Raw genomic sequence first — 22,286 nt, 5'->3', positions numbered from 1 at the left:
AGATTTATATCTCAGAGAAGTACTTTGATCTAAATCACAGAATATCCTGAGTTCGAAGGGACCCACAAGTATCATTAAGTCCAACCCCTGGCCCTGCCCAGACACCCCCACAATCCCTGCACAGACACCCCGACAATCCCTGCACAGACACCCCGACAATCCCTGCACAGACACCCCCATAATTCCTGCACAGACACCCCGACAATCCCACCCTGTGCATCCCTGAGAGCGCTGTCCAAACGCTCCCGGAGCTCTGGCAGCCTTGGGGCCGTGACCATTCCCTGGGGAGCCTGGGCAGTGCCTGACACCCTCTGGGGGAAGAACCTTTCCCTGATCTCCAGTCTGACCCTCCCCTGACCCAGCTCCAGCCGTTCCCTGGCTCCTGTCCCTGGTCCCAGAGAGCAGAGCTCAGGGCCTGCCCCTCCTGTTCCCCTCAGCAGAAGCTGTGACTGCCATGTCTGCCCTCAGCCTCCTCCAGCTGAACAGACCAAGTGCCCTCAGCTGCTCCTCACACGGCTTCCCCTCAAGGCCCTTCACCATCCTCGTGCCCTCCTTTGGACACTTTCTAATGGCTTTATGTCTTTCTCACATTGTGGCACCCAAACTTCGCACAATATTCGGAGCTGAGGCTGCTGCAGAGCAGAGCAGGACAATCCCCTCCCTGGCCCAGCTGTGCCTGATGCCCCCAGGACAGGGATGTCCCTGCTGGCTCCAGGACACTGCAGCCTCATGTCACCTGGCATTGAGCAGGAGCCCCTCCAGGTCCCTTTCCCTGGCACTGCTTTCCAGCCTCTCACTCCCGGTGTGTCCAGGGCTGCTCCATCCCAGGTGCCTGATGGACATGAATCCTTTACTTGTTGTTTGCAGGGGTCTGGAAAATGAAAGAGTACAATAGGCTGGTGGGAGGATTATGTAGAGAGAGAAACAAATTATAAGCCTTGATTATTGGGTTTTGGTGGAGTTTTTGTCACCTCTTCCAGTAGGATTGGAGTCACAGTGAGCCACTAAAGCAGTGTGCGTGACAGCTCTGGCAGCAGTACTCAGTTAAATATGTGGTAGAGTCATAAATTCGTGAGAAAACCTCTCTAGCAAATTTTACAGGGATGATTATGGTTCATTACCTGCTAGCCCTGGGATTTACTAGCCCTAGCTGCTCCAGTGTTGGGCTCATTAGAATAAAGACGAAGAGCAAAGAACTTGATGACTAATGCCCTTGATTTGCCAGTGAGAGAAAGGAATGAACAGTTTTTCATGTCAGAATGCAATAATTACAGAACTAAATTGATGCATAGAAGAGGTGGTTTTGTTTTTTTGCAGCTCTTGCCCTGCTCTTATCAGAAGGAACAGTTGCTTTTTTGTGGGACTAATTAAACAAAACTGAAATGCAGACAGCTCTCCTGTGAGTAGAGTCCCCAAGATAGGTTGGTCTGCTAAAGCAGTTCTTGAATTAATTTCCCCTTCCTTTACCCTGCAGCAGCAGTTCTAATTAATAAGTTAACACGTTACTGGCTGAAGGGAAATGCACTTACAAGGTCCCCCAGGAAGTGTTTGTGCTAATGAGATGGTTTTTGAGGCCACTGTAAGAAAACATACTTTCAGCAACTGTCAGAAAGCTGGGAAGCTCTTGGAAGAGGTGAATGTCTTAAGTTTGCACTTGAGCATTGATTTTTTTCTAGTTCCTCTTTTAAAGCATCAGCTCATGTCTGTCTGCCAGATGATTAGTTGCAGATGTGTTGAAACACTGAAAATACTGTATCCTTGCATTTAGAAGAGGATTTTTTCCTTATTTGCCTATAATGTGTACAGTACATGACATTATGTACAAGGTATAAAATCTCATGTTCTCTTCATATCTTTCTGTATATATCTTTGTGATGAAATTGCTTAACACCTTCAAGCAATGAAGAACCAGTCAGTGGTGAGAAGCCTGTTTCAATACCTCACCAACACAGGCCAGTGCAGAAGCCAAATAATGGCCTAATTAAAACTGCTAGAGAATCCTGCATAAACAGAATTAATTAGATTATTTGGACATAGAGCTAGACATTGAATTTCTTGGTTCTTCCCCAAGGTACTTCTGAAAACAAAAATGCTGGAAATTGGAGCTTCAAAACATGTTTGCCTGAAAAATTACCGACAGAATTACTTCATTTCTCAACCATAATTTGATTTCTGATTGACTTTTTCAGACTTTCATTGCAGGTGGGATTTGAAATGTCATGGCTAGACCTGTTTGTTATATATTCTTTCTGGAAACACATGGCAATTGTGGCTTAAAGAAGTGGCAAAAGGCAAAAACACTTCAGTCTGAAAAGAGAGCATTCTATCCCAAAAAACATGTTTCTTTCTTACTTTCTCAGCTAATTAAAAGGAGACTTGTCTTCTGATAAGCATATTTGGACAAGCTTTCATTATAAAAGTGCATTACTTTTCTGAGTTTGTGTTGCAAATGTTTTTGTTAGGTTGGCAGGAGAGGAGATCCTGTGACTGAGGGAACCAGAGCTCCCTGCCCTCCCTGTGGCATCTCTCATGTGGTATTTTATGGGTGCATCTTAATCTTTGATCCTGCTTCATCTGATTCATGGTCTGAGTGCTTTGGCCACTTGCTAATATTTCCAGCTGTCACAAGGTGAAGATGTGTAATTCCTGCAAATTTGTTAATATTCAAAGCATTAAGCATTCTGTAGTTGGTAAATAAGGTTTTGTTTAAAATATTTTAATTTGCTTCATGCAGACCTCTTATATGCTTTCTTTAATATGATGAGCACTAAAAGCAGATTTTGTCCCCCTTTCTGATAGCCTGGGAGATGGTAATAGGTATGGGATAGCCCATAGGGACACTGAGAAATGGAGTGAAACATAAATGTCAAAAATGCTTGCACCCTGTCCTGGAGACTGAGCACAGGCAGCCTCAGGGGTCACCTGGAAGGAGTTTTGCTGCTGTGAAGCTGGAGTGTTAATGGTTCAGAGACATACAGGCCAGAACATCTCAAGTAGCCCAGGTTTTCTGATCAGGTCTTGAGACTAGAAGACTGTAATGCAGCAAGAATAAAAGGCAGTTGATCCATGGATATTGTTTACTTGCTTACTTTTATGGAGAAATGCTGTTATGCTTGGATACAAAACATCTGTTAATATTCTAGGGAAGAAAATAGTAGTTCTTATTATATTTTAATTTTAAATTATCTTGATTATTGTTGGCTTTCTTTTGGTGATCTGAATTATTAAATTTCATAGCTATAACATTGCTTTGAATGCCAGTATTAGTTGAAAAATAAATAAAAGCAGACTGAGGAAATCCTGGTTAAAATAAAAGATATGAATGTAATGTTTTTTGGTCATTTTGGTGTTAATTTTTATTTCAAGTGAGTTTCATCTTTGTCTGAAATTCATATTATCCTGAAGCAAAAGCTTTTTTGTCATTGTTTATATAAAACTGGATAGACTGTCTATGAAATTTCATGTATCTATTCTATTTCAGAGTTCTGTAGCTCCTTTTGCAATTCATGCTTTAACTTGTTTATTGTTTGTTTCCTTTATCTTACAAAGTGTTTCACATGGCTCTTTAACAGAATAAGAAGAAAGGTGAATATATTTAAATCAAATCTATATTTTCTCTAGACAGTAGAAAACTCTACCATAGCAAATATTTATTGTAATGGCATCTCTGATTACTGTGATGATAAATAGTTGTATTTGGGAAATCAGAATATTCAACACAGACTGAATTTGATTTCTGTGGAAACTGCTGCTTTTCTCTCTCTGTTTCTCTCCTCACCTTCCTTCTCTGCCGTCCCTTTACACATTTCCTTCCCAGCCAACTCAACAGAGATGCTGGCCTTTTAAATGTCAATCACCATCCAGATTTTTAAAGGAAATTTATGTGATTATATGCCTGGTGCAGAGAAGATTATTAAAGTTAGTGTGTGCTTAGTTCTATCTAATATAGAGCCAATTTGCATCTTGCTGAGGCCCTGGAGATGTCTCCTGAATGAATAACATTGCTCCTTATGCCCAGCTCCCACTTTCCCATTGTCTCTGGCGTCTCTTTTAAACAAGACTAATGATACAAATGCAGCAGTCTGAAGGAACAAGGGGGTTGATGAAGGATAATAGGGTGGAGAGCCTTTTGCTGTCCTGTCACTTGTTGCAGTGAAGCCCGGCTGGATAGTGAAGCTGCCAGCAAGGAGCTGTCAGTTCCCATCAGCCCAGCTGCACCTGCAGTACTGTACCTGGAACCCATCAGGGCCAGGAACGGGGAGACCTCTCTGCTTCCCAACCCTGTGTGGCTGCTTGTGAACCACTCTGGAGGTGGGAGGCACCTTCTCCTGTTGGGAAGGATGAAAGTTTGACAAAAAGATCTCATAGGTACGTATGCTTAGCAGAAAGATTTTTGAATCTAGAGTCTGATGAAGGAATAGAGATGGAAGGAAGTTTTGATATAGAAGTAAAGAATTGCTGAGCCAGTCTTAATGGATAATTAAGGAAGCAAAGGGTAGGTTAGTTAGAAGGGGTTTTATGACTTAGAGCAAAGGATAAACCCACCTCAAACAAGATGTTTTACCAAGCAGAAAGATAGCACAGGTGAACAAGTTAGCAGATGTTGCAAGTAGAAAAAAGGTTTCAGAATAATCCACTGCAAGAAAACTGAATAACAACTTCTAGCTTAAACTGTAATGTACTAACTTTTGGTGATTGGAGAATAGTAACATGAATATGGTAATTACAGTAGTTATGATAGGCTATAGATCAAAGTTAAGGTATAGATTGGTTCTTCTGTATTAAGATGCTCAGCAAAGTATATAATACAAAGTAACCAAAACGAAAGGGTCTCCAGGCCTGCCTGCAGCTGGAGCTGGCAGCTGGAGGCACAGGCTCTGTCACCCACAACCCTGGACTGCTGTAATGCCTTGGATGTAATAAACTTCATTTTGAAGAGCTGCCTGGAGTCCCGCATCCCTCATTTCAGCTCTTACATGCTCCCATCAGCACTGTGCAGCAGCAGAATGCTACAGGTGACACTGATCACCTCCATCCACTGGGTGTGTTTAATAAATAATTGGTCTAGGCAGAAGTCAGAACCCCTCGTCTTGCTCACCAAAAGCTGAGAGAGCTCTCCAGTTCCTAGTGCAGGTTGTGCTGAAGCACAGCTGCACACAGCAGCTATCAGAAGGTCATTTCTTGCTCCCTCTCTTCTTCCTTTTCCTGTTTTTTAATAGCTGGGCTCTCCAGCCCCTTCATCCTGCTCCTCATTAGGGTGTGGAGACTCCTTGAGCTCAACTCAAGGCACTGCTTCCATGCTGGCACACATCATGTGGCTGCTGTTCAGCAGGGCTGCAAGTGTGGCCTGAGGAGGATTTCCAAGGGGAAAAAGCCCTGCTGATTTTGCTGGTTGGAAGTGAGCTATCACCTTGTACTGGCTTGCTGGAAACAAAGATTACAGAGTACATGTTACTGGTAATACTGATCTTAATGAGATGCAAGGAATACACACTCGTGTATTCCATTTCAACCTTATATCTGCTGAGAAAAATAATACAAGTTGAGGAGTAATTGCTTCAAGGCTGTGACTGTCAGCACAGTCAAATAAAGGGGTTCTGAATCTCTCCAGATAAGGGCTGGTTTAAATAACCCTGCATTGCATTGTCATATGAATATAAATGCATTGTCATATGAATAGAGGGTTGTCTGAAAGTTAGGTATGTCTAACAGCAGCTATTGTACTCAAAGATTTCTTCCCACTTCTGGTGGGTACAAATCACATGTAAAAATCCTCTCTCTCTCTCCCCCCTTTTTTTGGTTTGTTTGTTTTGTTTTGTTTTGTTTTAAAGTAAGTTATTCAGAATGCTTCATAAAAATGAGTCTTGTTTATTATGGGAATGCTGTCTTTGTTGCAGGTTTGGTTATAGTGAGAATTTTGATCTTCTGTTTCATATGACAAAATGCTGTAGGTGTCATTTGTCAAATGTACAATATGTCATACATAAAGACTTAGTCTCCTAACCTGCTCTAAACTAAAATTAAAATCTGAAGATATTTAGGGTTTGGGGGTAGGGTTGGTTAAACTGTTTGCAGATTTAGAATGCCTTTATACTTGGTACCAGAAAGTGTTGTGTCACTCTGGCTTCACTGCTTGGCTGGCAGGTTTCAGCTTTAAATTATGTTACAATGGTCTTTTGTAAGATGCTTAGTTGGTGCATTTAATTAGAAGCAAATATATACCTGACTCCAGACAGAGATAAGAAAGAAAAGATACTATGTCCTACTTCTGAGTGCAAAATACCAAGAAATAGAAGATTTCATTTCGTGTAGAATTGAAACACTAGAGTGATAAGCAAGGGAATCTATAGAAAAAAAAAAACAAGTTTCAAAGATAATGCATCTTTTCCCAGAAGCTAAGGTGAAAGGACAGTAATGGCTATAGTTTCTTTGTATTCACAAGACACCTTCAAGCTTCTTGCTTTAATATACTCTTCTGTTGCATTTTAACAGCAAATATTTGGAAAATAAGAGTATTTTTGTCATCTGTTAAACCACTTCAGTTGGACTTATTTCCAGAAGTCATGCCTATGGTGTGGGGGTGTTTTCTCTGTAAATGTATGGATGATTACTGTCTTCCCTGCAAGAAGAAAAACGGGAGGCTAGTGTTCATAGTGGGCCTTATTCTGATGGAGTAGCAGGGCTGTGTGTCAATCCCTTGTGCTTCCAGCTCAGGAAAGGGATGGTGATGCCCACTGTTCAGAAGGACCTTGCCTAGGTGGGAACACACTTCCACTTAGGCAGTTAAGAAGAAAGGAGGTGGGAAGAAGCACTCCTGTAAGTGGTACTTGTGTGGTGGCCCAGCTTTGTGTTGGTCCAGATGACCTCTGTAGTCCTCTCCATCTTAAACTTTTCTGTGATTCTGAATAAAATAAAAATAAGACTTGAGCTACTTAATTCCAGTTCTGAGAATCTTAGGTACAGATAATTAGTTTCTACATCACAAGAACCTGGAAAAACTGTCTTCAGTAATGTTTGTGCTGCATTTTTGTGATGGCTAATGAGCATGTCTTTGTATATATACATAAAATATATGAGTATATGCTTTAATTTTGTTTGTGAACCTGGAGAGAGGCAGTGACCCAGTTTGCTCAGAAATCATATCATTACCATGGCAGAAAATCACTAGAACTTTGTTTAATGGCACTGCTTATAGTGAAAACAATAGCTTAATAATTATCATAATAATGGAAGTAACTTTAAGGATTTCTTTAGAGTGAAAAACTACTTTACAGTATTTTTTTGATGGTTGAAAAGAGGAGCTAGAAGAGATGGATGGATAGCTAATTGACCAGTTTGTCTCAGTGTGAAATCTGCTGAGGCTGGAATTGGTGGACATGGTGTATCAGCAGGTAGCAGTCAGACTTGCATAAAATCAGCTGGTGTTCATGTGGTGGCAGAGAGCCCTACAGGCACGGGCTGTTCAAGAGATGAAAAGTACCAACAGATCTCAGTAAGGATTTCAGTTAGCATCTCTTGGACTTCTCAGCATCAGTAGGCAGCCTGAAAATAGTATTCCTTCATATCATTCCCCAAAGCAGGGGCAGTTTATTGGTTTCCCAGAAATAAATAAATACAAAGTTCTGATCAACAATACCCAAACATCTTTTCACAGAAGCTGTGTTCAGGCAAAACTGTCACATGAATTGTGTTTGAGCATTCATTTTCTCTTGTGCTCTATTAGGCAAGCAGTGGTTAAAGGCTCCCTTCCACATCCCTTTGCTTTGACACTGTTTGGGGACACGTTGTACTGGACGGACTGGAACACACACTCCATCTTGGCCTGCAGCAAGTACTCCGGGGAGGACCTGCGTGAGATCCATTCCAACATCTTCTCCCCCATGGATATCCATGCCTTCAGCCAGAAGAGGCAGCCAAATGGTAAGCTGTCTTGCTGTCCTTTTTTTAATTGCAATCTGGAACTGATTTGCAAAAATCTTTAATTAGTCTTTCTGTATGGTGCTGGGTGGCTTCAACCACATCATTATGCAATTTTTCCAGTGCAGAGAATAGCAAAAGACCCAAAGGGAAACCAAATATTCTCTACATTTTTTGCAGGGATTTTTAAGTGCAAGAAACCCCCCATTTCTTACTTTTTTTCTGCCCAACACATTTATGCTCTTGTCATATTTTTCTGTTTCCTGTACCATAACTTCAGGCAACACAGTATTTTTATTTTTCTAAGTGGTAGTTCCTGAGTGGAAAGTAGTGTTAATTTGGCGGATGATATTAAGCAGGACTAGCTCTGTGCACTGTCTTAACCATTGTGTTAATTTACTGTATTTGCATTTTGTTTTTATACATACATTCAGCATTAGCATGCTGGAGAGTTTGTAAAAATGAGAAGAGCAGAGCTGAAACAAAGTTCTTGTTTAGAGCTAAGTGCTACTTTCCCAAGAAGGGAAACATTCAACATCCGTGCACTTTGGTACCATAAGTACCCCAGTACTCAACACTTGGAAGTAATTTTTACTTGTTCTGTGTTTATCATTTCCTCCTTTAATCTGTGTTGCGGCCACTGATTCTACCACTCAAATGCCGTTTGTGTCTTAACACATGATATGAGATCATTCCTTATCAGAAGCATTAATCTGTGTGATTTATGTTTAACAGCTACAAACCCATGTGGAACTAATAATGGTGGCTGCTCCCACTTGTGTTTGATGTCTCCTACCAAGCCCTCTTATCAGTGTGCATGTCCCACTGGTGTGAAACTTCTTGAGAATGGAAAGACCTGCAAAGATGGTAGGCTTTGTTTTTAAAAAATCCTTTAGATTAAGCACAAAGTAGCTTTTGGAGGGAAAGGGGTTCTTCCAGCTGCACTGTATGAATTATGCACATTAGGGGTGGCAAATTCTGAAACTATGTGTGCTTTTGCAGTACAGATAAAAGTGATTGGAGAATGCCCTCTACACTGTAAAAAGGAAGAATTCTTGTGATTGAAGGGCAGGTTACCTCCAGTTACATAATTTAAGTGGCAGTTCTGTGTCTGTCACTAACTCCCTGCAAGTTTTGGGGGGCTCTGTTGTTGCTTTTTCTTAGAGAAAAAGATACCTACATCCTCTGTAGTCTCTAAAATATTTCTGACATTGATCATGAAGTATTTGGCTAATTAGATTGTACAACAACTCCTTTTTAAAATTTTATTTTTTGCGTCTGATTTCCATTTATTATACACACTTACACCTGACATCTCTCTCTGAAAATGACATGTTTTTAGAGGTGCTGAAAGCCCTAAAACTCAAGACCTGATCAGGATTTAGAGCTGCAAGCTCTGACCCAAAACTGCTTTTAGTTTCTCATTGTGGGCTAATATATATGATTTTAAATTGTTATATTTCATAAGTGTAGGTCTTGTGATGTTGTGTTGTGGTTGCTGTAGTACATTAACAGGCTCAAAATTAACACTGGGAGATAATTAACACTGGATCTTAAATAACCATCTTTCATGCAGATCATCTCCCTAGGACAGAAGTAAATAGAGGAAGAAATGATACAGCAGAGCTTAGTGTAAATAAGCCAAATAAAATGGATACAGAAATATTTTTTTAATTGGAGTTTTATATTTAAAAAATTATTTCAGGTTTGTCAGCTATGTTCAGAGTTTTCTTTAATTTCATGCTATTTCATGCTCTCTGCTGATTATTTTTGTGTGTCTCTGTGAACCTTGTTAAAATAAATTGCTGCTTTTATGTGAAAAGCAGCTCCCAATTTAGCCTGGCAGGATTGTTTATAAGAATTTCCCAATACACAAACAAGATGTTTTTCTTCCATTTCCCTTGGTGTAAGGAGAAGCTTTAATAATACTGCTCTGGGTTGGTTGTATGTAGTCAGAATGTGACACAAATCCATGTGCTTTTTCAAAAATACTTGATATGCACAGATAAATTCCAGTGTATCAAAGTAAATTACCAAGGGTAAGTAGAAGAATGGTATTAAAAATCCACCCCAGAACCTTATTAAAAGGATTTTTCATGCAGAGATATTCAGAATCATCATTTCACTTTTTTAGCCATTTCTTATGTCTCAGAATTTATAACTGTTGCTCTTTTCTCCCACTCCCTGAACATGAGAAGCCAAATTTTCTGTTCCCAGTCAGCCATTACATGTATTTGATTTACAGAATATAAGCTCCCACTGTACTAGAAATATTGTTAACCAAGTTGCTACAGTATTTTGTCCATTTGTATGCAAAAAACTTTACACAGGAACATTTCTCTTCTGCTTGTCAATATCATGTTGCATTTTAAACCACCATTCTGCTGCTTTATCTTTTGGGCACATTCTGCCTCTGCCTTTTCAGGAAAAAAAAAGGATGGGAAGAGAGGAGAAAATTGAGACTGTTTATTTAACTTGGTCTTAGAAAGGAGACAGCACATAACCCAGATGAAACAACCCACTCAAATTATTCATCAGGTCCACTGGTTTTGTGCAGCTTTGATCCTGTGCAGGGCTAATTTCTGACATACTCATGCAAGAAGTTCAGCATTTAGAGCTGAGCATGCCCCAGAACAGTGATTTTTTTTTCACTCCTCTCTCCCTGAAGGGAGGTGCAGATCCCTAAGCAGCCTTAGGGCTTTTGTGAGTGACCTACCACTTTCCAGAGCTCTTCAAGGCACAGATCCCCTGGAACTCCATCCTGTAGGTGCAAAGGCTGCAATTATTGATTTGGGGGAGGGAGGGAGAGCATGGCACTTGAACAGAGCCAGAGCAGCCATAGACCAGAGTTCAAGATGTAAATCTGGACTTGTCTCTGTGGGGATTTCCTTTCTTAGGCTCCTCCAGGACCCCTGGGAAGTAAATTTGTTTTCTCATTTTCAGGTGTGCAGAGGTGGGGGATTGATTGTAGTTTCTTGGGCTGTTTTTTCCCCCTTGTACTTGCCTGTTCTCTATATCTGCTGTGAAAGCTGAGCAGAACCCTGAGAACTGAACGTTTTTTACTTCAGATAGTTTCAGTATACATCTGTAATGCTGCAGTGCTGATTAAATCCCCATTTGCAATTAGAATGTGTACATGACCATGGGAGAGACTGGTGACTGAGAAGTGAAGAAAGGTGAAAAATTAGGCTGAGTTTCTCTTCTTTAAGATGGTTTTGTCTTCTAGCAGTAGACTAAAATCAGCCTGGTTCCTAAACCAAATTGTTTCATGGTGAAATGAGCCTCTTTGAGGAGAGAGCTTTATTTCATGCTGCGCTGCAGAGAATACTGGGCTGTGCTGGAGAGATTCTGATGGGTGAATTTTGAGTGTGTGTTTGTGGTGTTTGCAGTGCTTTGGCATTGACAGATGATGCTGGCAGCCAAAGGTGAGGCTGGCTGACCCTCCCTGAGCAGTTTCCATGACAACCTAGCGTTTTTGAATAATCTTGGTTTATAGGAAATCTTTTCCTCCCTTGCCTTTCTCCCAGTGCTAGTTTCTCCATTTTTGTAGGGTTTTTTTAATCATACCTTCGAGGAGTTTTACTATTTCTGGTAAAATCTGTGAATACAATAACACACACCATTCCAATTTTGAAAGATTTCTCCACAGTGTTTCAGGAAGGGGTGATGCCTTAGAATAAAACTAACTAGTTTTCTAATACCCGATAATACAAATCAAAACAGTGAAGAATACTGAGATGTGGGCTTCTAATGAGGTTCTAACTCCCCCATTGCCTAGGTGAAAGTTTGTAAATCCCTGTCCCTCAAACAAAAGAGAGGCAAAGTAAGTTATTTCATGGCCAGATAGTCCTCTATCAGTAACATGTGAAGCAAAGAGTCCTTTTTGAGCACCCAGGCAGGACTTGGGGTTTCTGCCAGAGAGCTTTTACCACCTTGTGTTATATTCTTGGTAATGTATTGTTCTGCACAACATGCTGCAATTTCTTTTTCAGTATTGTGTGTTCTGCTGTTCTGAGTTTGGCAGTGCCACATTCAAATGATCTTTTGATAGTTGTAAGACAAACCTGAATTTTCCTATATAAATGAGTTTGTCATTGGAGTTATATTCTTACTAGTGCTTGAAGATCTCTCTGTCCATGTGCTCAGCTTCTGTCTTTGCCTGTAAGGACTTTGTGTCCTGCAGTTAACTTCTGCCAACAGTGAAATGTGATTTAAACTGAGAAAACCAGTGGTGACTTCAGCTGAGTAAGGAGGTGTGAGTTGCCTCACAAAGAAAAAGCAGTGTTGCACACTTTGATTTCAGCCTTGCTTTGGCCATTCTGTTCTCTTCCAGGAGAAGAATCTTTATTTTTGCCCATGGATACTCACATTCTATTTCCCTGGTAGGCCTGGAGGCAGGAAGCAGAACTTTGCATGTCCTTTTGCAATTTAGGGGTGTCCACTGCCTAATTTGCTTCGTCAGGAATAGCCAGGATCCCTATTTGACAGCACAGATCAGGATGTTAGTTTCACACCTTCATTCTTTAATTTCTTTTAAAGGAAAGAAGAAATATATAATTAATTGAAGATGCATGTTCTTTTGCCTTTGTAGTTTTAAGGTTGAGCTTACATGAAAAACTCTTGCTTGTATTGTTGTATCAGGGACACTCTCACAATAGTGACTTCAAAACTGGGGGAAAACATTTAGGAATTAAATGTTTTGCTCAAATGTGAAGTAATTCTATTTGGGATGTATTAATAATTGTGATTTCTCAGATACAGGGAATGCATTTTACATGTCTTAGGTCTAGCACTTTTGTATGCATTCCTGAGCATGTGTCTGTGTAGCTCAGCAACCACTGATGGTTTTAAAGTTCAATAACTTACAAATGACTGAGGGCTGTATATCATTGAGAAGATGTAATTAATTATAAAGGTTAGAAGGGCATTGGACTTAAAGCTGTGCCGTTGCATGTATCTTTGTGCTTGCTCTGATTCCCCCTTTCTCCCCCTTCTCTTGACTTCAGCTAGCACACAGATTTAAATTATTTAGAATTTTAATAGTGAATTTTTGAGGCAAGCATTAGTTCCAGTACTAATGTAATGCACCGTCCGTGAGCTTGTAATCCCAGCTTTCAAAGTGCTTAATAAAAGTAGGCTAAAGCTCTCAAAACTAAGAGTCTGGAGTAGTAAGGCTTATATGTCCATATTTAGACAAGTAAGGGACTTGGCTTTCAAAAATTGCTAACTCTCTTGAATATCTTGTGACTTGAGGCACTGCTGAAAAGAATCTTGAGCTTAGTCCACAAGTTGAATGGTTTAGAAACATAGGGAAAACTGCCTCAGGTCTGCATATGTGTGTGAGATCAGAGTTCTGGCTGCAGCCTCCACGTGCCCTTTGAAAGCATCCAAGCCAGCTGAGGTTTGAGGAGTATTATATGTTTGTGACTTGTTCCAGTTCCCCTAATAAGTGCTGATATTTTTTTTTAATCCAAAAATAAAGGTATGCTTGCATGCAGCCTGCATTGTCTTTTTCTTTTTTTGAAATACGATTCTGTACTCATGATATTCTCTCCCTCATGCTCATCATTAGAGGCTTGATTTTTCTTAGGCAAGGCAAGAGGTCTGGAGATCCTGCTGTCATCTTAGCTTTTGCTTCATAACTGATCTTTGGAGTAGAAGTGAACAAAATTGATTGGTTTTGTCATGTCCTGATATCCTTGAGTACCTCGAGCATCCTCTGAGTGGTGATCAGTGCCCAGCCAGGTAAACTTTGCACAGTTGGTGTTTGCCCCACTTCTGAGACCACCTGGGGATCTTTTCCCTGGCTGCTCTCAAGGCGGTAATGGGACCAGTCTATAAATACTCCCAGCTCTTGCTATTGTCAGGACAAGCCTGGAGGGATTCAGAGCCATCTTTCCCTCAGCCTGCCTGGAGGTGTGATGCTTCTCTGCTGCTGGTTTCTTTTTCCTGAGCTGAATGACTGCTGATCTAACTAAGCAGCTGAGGTGTTGGTTTGCAAATGTTTGGGTAATAGCTCTGAAGCAAGCTTTCAACTTTTTATTGCCTGGTTGGAGGGCTCAGGGCTGGTGTTTGATGAAGGGATTGGAATGCTGGCAAAGCTGCCAGATAAGGACCATGAAATTCTTAGCTCGGGGTTCCAGAGTCCAGCATGGGTTAGCTGAAAGCCACTCATTTCCCAGTGCTGAATTAAAGCTTAAACACATGGGTTGTTGGACTAAACAACAGGGTTGCAGGCTGAAAGCAGGATACTGAAGCTGTTGAAATGGGTTGTCTTTGGGAAGAATGGGAAGGTCAATTGGTCAATTTTAAGGGTGAGTTCGAGCAAGGATATGGTTATACTGAACTGAGTCTTTCTGGAAACCTGGCATTGGTGCTTTGAAATGACTGTCAACTTCAGCCAGAACGCACAAATTATTTTTAAATTATGTCTTACACTATTTCTGTATATGGTAGACAATATATATATTTTGAACTCTGAGGTTAAGGCATTTGTTCAACCTTGGGTTTACTTGATAATGCAAAAAAGATTTTTTTTGAGTTTTTAATATGTTTGTCATTATTATGTTTAAAAATCAGGTTTGGATAAATGACTGTGAAGTTGCTAAGAAAATGTAGTAGGAGTTTCTTCCTTGAACCTAAGTTGTAGGGATTAGTGATGTACTTAGACTTTCTATGAACATAATGCACCTGTCTGCCTGAATCTCAATGCTGAATTTTTTGTTGTACATAGTAGCAGCAAATACAAATGTACATAGAGACTACTGTGTCAAGATTAATTGCTTCTGTAATTATATTAAAAAAAACCTCTCTAACAGGCCTTTTTTCATTGGCTGTGTCTCATGCTTTACAGTATTCTGAAGGATACATAGGCATGTAATTACAGGTTCCCCCCTCCTGATTAATTAATGCATAAGAGTTACTCACTAGAAGAACAGTTCAGTAGTGTGTAGATGTATTTCTGAACACAAGGTATTTTAGGGCAGAGGATCCCAAAGCTGATCTTAGTCCATTCTGGACTACCAATCAGAAACACTTGTAATAATATCCTCAGCTTCAGTTGTTGAAAGGTGCTGTTTCCTGCAGCACTATGAAAGTGTCTTAAGAAGTTTTTAGCACCTAAAACTTGCTGTAAATGAAGCAGTGCCTGCTTTGGCATCTTTCCAAGGTTTAGCATGCAGTGATGTTTCAGCTAGCACTAACATCAATTACTGTCTTTTAAAAAAAAAAAATTGGCATAAGACACCAAAATTCTTCTTTCATCACCAACTTCAGTTTTAGCTCTTTCAGTCTTCTAGCTCTTATTTATACCTCTTACACATGCAAATGGAGACATGGGCACAATGTGGCTTGGCAATTGCTCATTTTCACTGCATGTTCATGCATTTGTTTTCCTAAGCCTTCTCCACCCTCCCCCTCATCCTCCATCAGTCCCTGGCAAAGCCTGTTCTCTCGCTCTCTGAGGAGAGCCATTGCGACCACACTTTCCCTGCAATTATACATGCATTTTTCACCTTAGCTCAGGCTTCCCTTGGGCTTGAGCTGCTCTTATCTCCCTAAGACTCCAAACTGATAAGCCAGTTTAATTGGAATGGGGTGTGGTGCATGTTTATCTTTCATTACCTTGAAAACTGGGGACATAGAATGGAAAATTAAATGAAAATGAATTAGATTAGACAGTAAGTGCAACTGTCATTGATAGTACCATTAAACATGCTGTGTTGCCTATGTGAAAACATTTTCTGCAGTCCAAGCTGATCTTAGTTATTTATTGTGATTCTGACTTTTGACCCAAAAGCCAGCAAGGCTTTTGTGTGCTTTGGCTCAAAATTACTTTATAAGACTCTGTTATTTATCTTCATGTCTTCAATAAGCTTATTCTTAGCAAATGTGGGAGGTGACAGTCCTCCTGCTCTGCATGGTCATTGCGCAGTGGTCTGTTCCCAAATTTGACTCCTCCAATTAGAGTTTCTCAAAAGATGTTTACTAGTGGTGTTCTTTGTTATATTTTTTCCATTTATCAGGTGTTGTTGAAACATACAGCTTGTTTGACATGGTTGTCCTCTCACCAACAGCAGCAAACAGTCAGTAAATAATTAATTTCTCATCTAAGAGGTTGCAGGCCATCTGTTGATTTGCATAAAATAGCAGCATAGTTGCTGCATATCTATTTCAGTAATTTGGAGGGAACTATATGGATTGAGAATATGTGCAACATGATACATTCTGGGAAAGGAAAGAACCACTGAATTTTCTCTGTAAACACATCTGACTTGTTCTGAAGAAGAATAAGCAGAGACATTGTGAGCAGCTTCACATTTGGAGTGGAATTTTCTGCTGGTACCCAGCAATTTGGTTAGGTCCTGTTGAGAAAAACAAGAGCAGGCTCCTGGTACTAAAGTGATTTCAGCTTTTCTTATAAAAAAAAGAAAGGCCTAGGCAAGGGGGCCGGTGGGTGCTGCAGTGACGTCCCCAATGTCCCAGATGGAGTGGCATAAACTCAGTGGGTCAGAAGCCCCTTTTTATCCTGTTTTTTGTCCCTTTGGATTGGTTTCTTTTTGGATCCTTCATTTGCATGAAGGTTTAAGGTGCTTGATTGGCCCATTACAGTTCTGTCCAGGCTGGCTCCTTTCGCCTAGGGGTGTGGTGCACTTTACTGAGGCGTATTACTCTTTTAACCCCTTTTACAATATAACAACCGAACTAACAGTACATGCTTAATGATCTATCCACTATTTTACAACAGTTTCTAATTGTTGGGACCCAGGATATTCCTCTGGCTACCTTGGGTGATTCGAGGCCCTGGCATGGAGTCAAAAAGACCTGTGCCTTCGATTTTAGTCCATGGAAACAATTACCAACTTTGTGTGAAGATTTACAAGCCACAAGAGTTTGGGTAGAATGATAGTTAATTTGTCACAGGGTGAAAAAGTAGAATTTTGGGGTTTTAGAATGGGGGTTCAAGAGGCAAGATGGAGGAATCTGGGCGTGTCCTGTTCTTCTTCTCTTTCTTCTTGTCCTCCATCTTCTGCTGGGATGGTGACACTTTTGGATTGGTTTAGAGTAGAGACAGACTCTCTAATATAGGTGATAGGTATTGGAAAATTATTGTAAATACAGTACACGTACTTTGTAGTATAAAAAGCTAACACCACCCCAAGGGCAGTCACTGTGCCACAAACCGACCTGCCAGACAGATCTCAGCAGGTCAGAGAAGGAATGTAATAGATAAGAAAAAATAAACTGAAAAAAAAAAGCAGAACTGACAAATCTCGACTTCTTCGATGGTCACGGGGCTGGGAAAAAAAGACTTTCTAATACCTTGGGGGTCATCTCAACCACAGAAACCCGAGATCTAACCTATTTTTAACACTGTGTAATCAAGGAAGCTAGACCATGTTGTTGGGAAAGAACAAATTCAGGTTCTCTATTTCCAGGCCTCTTGCAGAGTGTTTCCAAGGTGTTTGTCCCGTTCTTGCAGGTGCCACTGCGCTGCTGCTCCTGGCCCGCCGGACGGACCTGAGGCGCATTTCCTTGGACACGCCGGATTTCACGGACATCGTGCTGCCGCTGGAGGACATCCGCCACGCCATCGCCATCGACTTCGACCCTCTGGAAGGGTACATCTACTGGACAGACGATGAAGTGAGGGCCATCCGCCGCTCCTTCCTGGACGGCTCGGGCAGCCAGTTCGTGGTGACGGCGCAGATCGCGCATCCCGACGGCATCGCCGTGGACTGGGTGGCGCGCAACCTCTACTGGACGGATACCGGCACGGACCGCATCGAGGTCACCAGGCTTAACGGCACCATGAGGAAAATCTTGATATCAGAAGACCTGGAAGAGCCCAGAGCTATTGTGCTGGATCCCATGGTTGGGTGAGGAGCTGTTTGGGAGCGTTTTTTAACATATTGGTCGTGCAAAGAAGTTACCTCTGTCTGCTTCTATGTAGACAGTGGTAAACTATCTACATAGTTTATCTATCTACTATCTATGTAGTGATAAACTTCTGAGCTTTCCAAATGAAAATACTGGGAATCTCTGAAAGTAAAGGCTCTGAAGCACAAGCACTGCTGCTCTATTTTGACCACCTGGGTAGTCACCTTATGTGTCTATATTTTATTATTTTTAAAAATACTTTTGTGGGCTGCATGAATCAGCTTGTTTATTCTAGCTAATAGTGCTGTTTGTATTGTCTTGCTGAGCAAACTGATACAGGAAGTTTGTGTGATTACATGCCCATTCTTTCTGAATGGTTTGGCCATTCTTACCTAGGTAAGGAAATATTTTTGGTTTAGGGATGTAACTTTTTATGTGCTATGTGGTTTTGGGAAAGAGCAGTCCAGAAGATGCTATAAGAATATTGGAAGTTTGGATTAATAAGGTTTTGTTTCCTTTGCAGGTACATGTACTGGACTGACTGGGGAGAAATCCCAAAGATTGAGAGGGCAGCACTGGATGGCTCAGACAGAATTGTGCTGGTGAACACCTCGCTTGGCTGGCCAAATGGGTTGGCACTGGATTATGCAGAAGGCAAAATATACTGGGGAGATGCCAAAACAGACAAAATAGAGGTTTGTAACTGTACCTGCATTTTTTATTCCATGAAGTTATAGAATGTAGTTTTGCTTTTCTAGGTGTTCATATTCTGATACAGCTGAAAAGGGTGATGGAATAGTGGTTGAGTTGTGCTTTAAGAAACAACTCTGTTCTTCTCAGCCTTTGGGCAAGTTACTTGCTATTCTTCCCTCTCATTTTGCGTAGTAGAGCTGTCTTTGTAAGAATGTGTGATAAGGACCTGTTAAATAAGTAAATTCTTAGGTCATCATGGGAAAAAGCTTTATACTAGGATTAATGTATGTACTTTTAAAAATATTATCTTTCAGTCTTTGCACTGCTCAATTTAGAGCCTAGTAAAATATATTTTAAAGAAATAAATCTTCTTTCACATGTACTTATTTATACTTCCAGAAGTCCTTTATAATTTGCATCTCCCTTATTTAATTAGAGTTTCAGCAAGAGCATAGAGTTTCCTTTTTTTCTTACATGTCCAGTTGAAACTTTTAATTTTAAAAAAGACATTTTTTCTTCTCTCTCACATTGAAAGTTTTGCATTTATTTTTGTTGTGTAACAGTTACGAAACAAATTTGGCATTTTTTATTTGTGAGTCTTTGAGAAAATGGTATTGTTTAGCATTTGATCAGTTTGCTGTCAAAAGCTTTTGATGAAAGTGGAAGATTTGACTGCTACCTGGTGCTCAGGTCTGCCTGTGCTGTATCCTGGTAGATTTGCCTTCCTTTGAGGAATTACAGCTTTCCTTGTTGATTCCTAACTGTTGCAAATAACTTTTAGCACTTATCATATTTGGCACAATCATATCTTTTCTAGACTTACAAAGTTGTTTTTGCTCATTTATAACTACAAATAAGTCAAGGTGAAGTCACAGTCATGTGCTGGAAGGTCACACAACTGTTAGCTCTCCTTTAGAGCCAAAGTAACTCCAGTCCTGCAAGGTGAGTTGCTTTGAAGCACTCCTTGAGAGAGCCTCAGGGAGCAGAGTTTTCTTTGTCCTGTAAACAAGATTTATAGTCTGTAATTCACCTAATATTACACCAGCTCTGAGAAAAGAGGAGAAAATAGTTTTAGTGATGTGTAGAGATTTATTTATTGAGCACTTCAGCCCTGATACTGTCTCAGCCTTGAATGTGTTTTGCAAAAGGAAAGTTAGGCATTCTTCACCCTCATGTTTGCCAGAACACTGAGATTCCTTATCTATTAATAATAATTCTATTCAGTGCTGGATCAGTTTGTAGCAGAAATTTTCATCTAGATCAGGCATGAGCTCACTGCTGCAGTTCTGTCAAACTGGCTAGAACACATCATAGAATGTTTATATCAACATTACAGTGTTTGTGGCAGGACAGAAAATATCTGATTTGGTACAAAGGTTTTTTGGGACAATTTCCATTTCATTGTTCTTAAATCAGTGTAAGCCAACAAAATGAGTTTGTTCCAGGTTGTCATGGACCATCTCTGCAGGGCATCAGAAAAGATTTATCACTCTAAGATTTCAGAATTACTAGTTATTTTTTCCTATGAGTCTCCAAGTGTTAGAGTTATATTACTGCTGCTGCTTTTTATAAAAAGTTAACATTTGTTAACTCTTATCAACTTGCAGTAAATCTTGAAACAGTCAGGCTAAAACCTTTAAAGCAACAGAGAAGAAGTTCTGCCATAGTTTTCCTTTGGTGCTTTTGGATTTTAGTTTTGTTTGTGGATGTGGGTTTGTATTTTTTGATTCCCGAAGGTGTTCATTTAGGCATATGTGACACAGATCTGTAAAATTTTGTGTAAGGTGACCAACACTTCCCACACAGACACCTTTTTTCACAGAAGATGTTGGTCCTTGTAACTAATGGTAGGTGGTGGGTGCATAACAAACAAAAGCAGATGTTGTAAGTTGTGGAAATGGTTGTAGATATTAAAAGCTTACACGTGCTGCTAGGAAGACTGGGTAGGTTTGTGGAAGAGAATTCCACTGCAATTTAGTGGCAAATAAAATGCCTCTGAACTACAAATCACTGAACTGTAAATTGCTGTAGAAGGAAGGAGTCTTCTTGAAAAATTTCTGTATGCATTTCCTTTGTTATACAGTTCTGTGAGTGTAATGTTGATTATTCTCTGAGAAAGGATACTGGGATGGGTAGACCTTTGGATGGAACCCATACAGCTTCTCTTCTCCTGTTTTGAAGCAATTCTGTCATGTTCTTCCTTAGATGCAATATTGCTGCTTGCTAACTGCCCTTCAGAGGGGCAGAAAGGGGGTGAAAATCGGTGACCCTGGTAGTGATCAGCACACATGTTCAGTGTGGCTTCTGCAGTTAGTAAAGCATGGAAGGGCTCTATAGGATGCAGTGGGAGTGTCCATCCAAAAGAATGGTTCAGTCTAAAGGGGATTTTTTTTTTTATCCACACCTGTCATGATTAAGGAATGGTGCTCCCCAATTTAGTGCTCCCAGTGAGACTCTCCAAACCACACACCTCTCACTTCCCCCAGCAGGATGGAGAGGAGAATTGGAGGCAGAAAAAGCAAAGATCACTGGTTGAGATAAGAATAATTTACTGAAAACAGCGAGGAGATAAGAAAACTAACAGTAACAGCACAATAGCAATGAGAGAAAGAAATTATTCATTCAGAATATCCCTTACAATAGAAAAAACTGGATGGCTCCCTTTCCCCCTGCTGTGTCTCCTCAATTTGAAGGAACCTCTTCTCCCTGGAAGAGTCCTTTCCCCCAGCCCCAATGACTTGAGAGAGTACAGAATAACCTCCAGGTCCTAGCCATGCCCCCTCCTGACTACTGCAAAAATTAATCCTGTCCTGGCCAGAACCAGGACATGTCCTACCCCTTATTTTATACCATGTACATCATACCCCAGTCCTACTCCTTCCAACTGCATACATGTATATATACACACACTAAGCACAGCTCTCATTTCTGTAGTCAATGGCCATCCCCCCAAAATGTCTGTTAATTTAGTCTATGGCTGTGGGTTCAATCTATCCCAAGTGTCTTCCAGGGCAGGAGGACTCTTGTGATGTTGGCTGGTTGCAAATTACATCAGGAGCTGATGACTGGTGTGTCTGGAGCAGTCCATCCTCATTGTCCATGGAGTTATGGTGTGCAGTGGCAGTGTCATTCAGCAACCAATATTATACAGTTCAACATCACACACTGTTCTCACCCAAAAAATAAATCCCCCTGAGATTCCCACTTTTGTTTCCACATCACTCACCAAATGCACCCCAGTCTTGAGCAAAAACAATCCCACGGGTGGGTCTGCCTTTGCTTGAGGCAGAGCTGATCCAAAGTGTCTTCCCTAACCCATTCCTCATAGGCCCCACAAGGACTTTATCCCCTTCTAGAGTAAGTGGAGATTTTGATTGGGCAGGGCCAGCTGGACTGGTAGAGCCTCTGGTGTTAACTAACCAGGCCTTTGCTAAATGTAGATTCCTATCTTAATCTGTGATAGCTAAAATACTACTAACATTTCAAGTTTGCTCACACTGCCTACTTTCCAATGGCAACCAGGAATCTTGAGGAGATTTGCTGCACTTTCCGTGCCCTCACCATCCATTTTTTTATATCTGTGTAATAGAAGATGTTTTGGCCTTCAGTAAATGTTTTAAACTTCTATTTGAAGAAAGGACACTGGCATAGGTGCAACAAACAAAGGTGTTTGTGACAGGTTCCAAAGATGAAACTTGGAATTGGACATGAAGGCATCAGAATAAAATCCCTGGTCCCTGCTTTGCTTCATGTGTTTGTGTATAGCTGAAAAGGGGGATAAAAGCAGGAGAAATGCA

General features: G+C 40.7%; 1 protein-coding gene across 2 annotated transcripts in view; it reads left to right on the top strand.

The window, feature by feature from the left end:
• Window positions 1-22,286, top strand: part of LRP6 (LDL receptor related protein 6) — a 116,484-nt gene that overhangs the window by 51,351 nt on the left and 42,847 nt on the right. For both annotated transcript variants that reach the window (XM_030960786.1, XM_030960785.1), the window contains exons 4-7: window positions 7,724-7,920; window positions 8,653-8,784; window positions 17,399-17,795; window positions 18,320-18,491. In XM_030960786.1, the coding sequence (XP_030816646.1) occupies window positions 7,724-7,920; window positions 8,653-8,784; window positions 17,399-17,795; window positions 18,320-18,491 (898 nt within the window). The remainder of the gene's footprint in view (window positions 1-7,723; window positions 7,921-8,652; window positions 8,785-17,398; window positions 17,796-18,319; window positions 18,492-22,286) is intronic.

Source organism: Camarhynchus parvulus, chromosome 1A (genome assembly GCF_901933205.1).
Source record: "Camarhynchus parvulus chromosome 1A, STF_HiC, whole genome shotgun sequence".
NCBI lineage: Eukaryota > Metazoa > Chordata > Aves > Passeriformes > Thraupidae > Camarhynchus > Camarhynchus parvulus.
The sequence above is the reverse complement of the archived record's forward strand: the minus strand, read 5'-3'. Positions and strand labels throughout refer to the sequence as shown.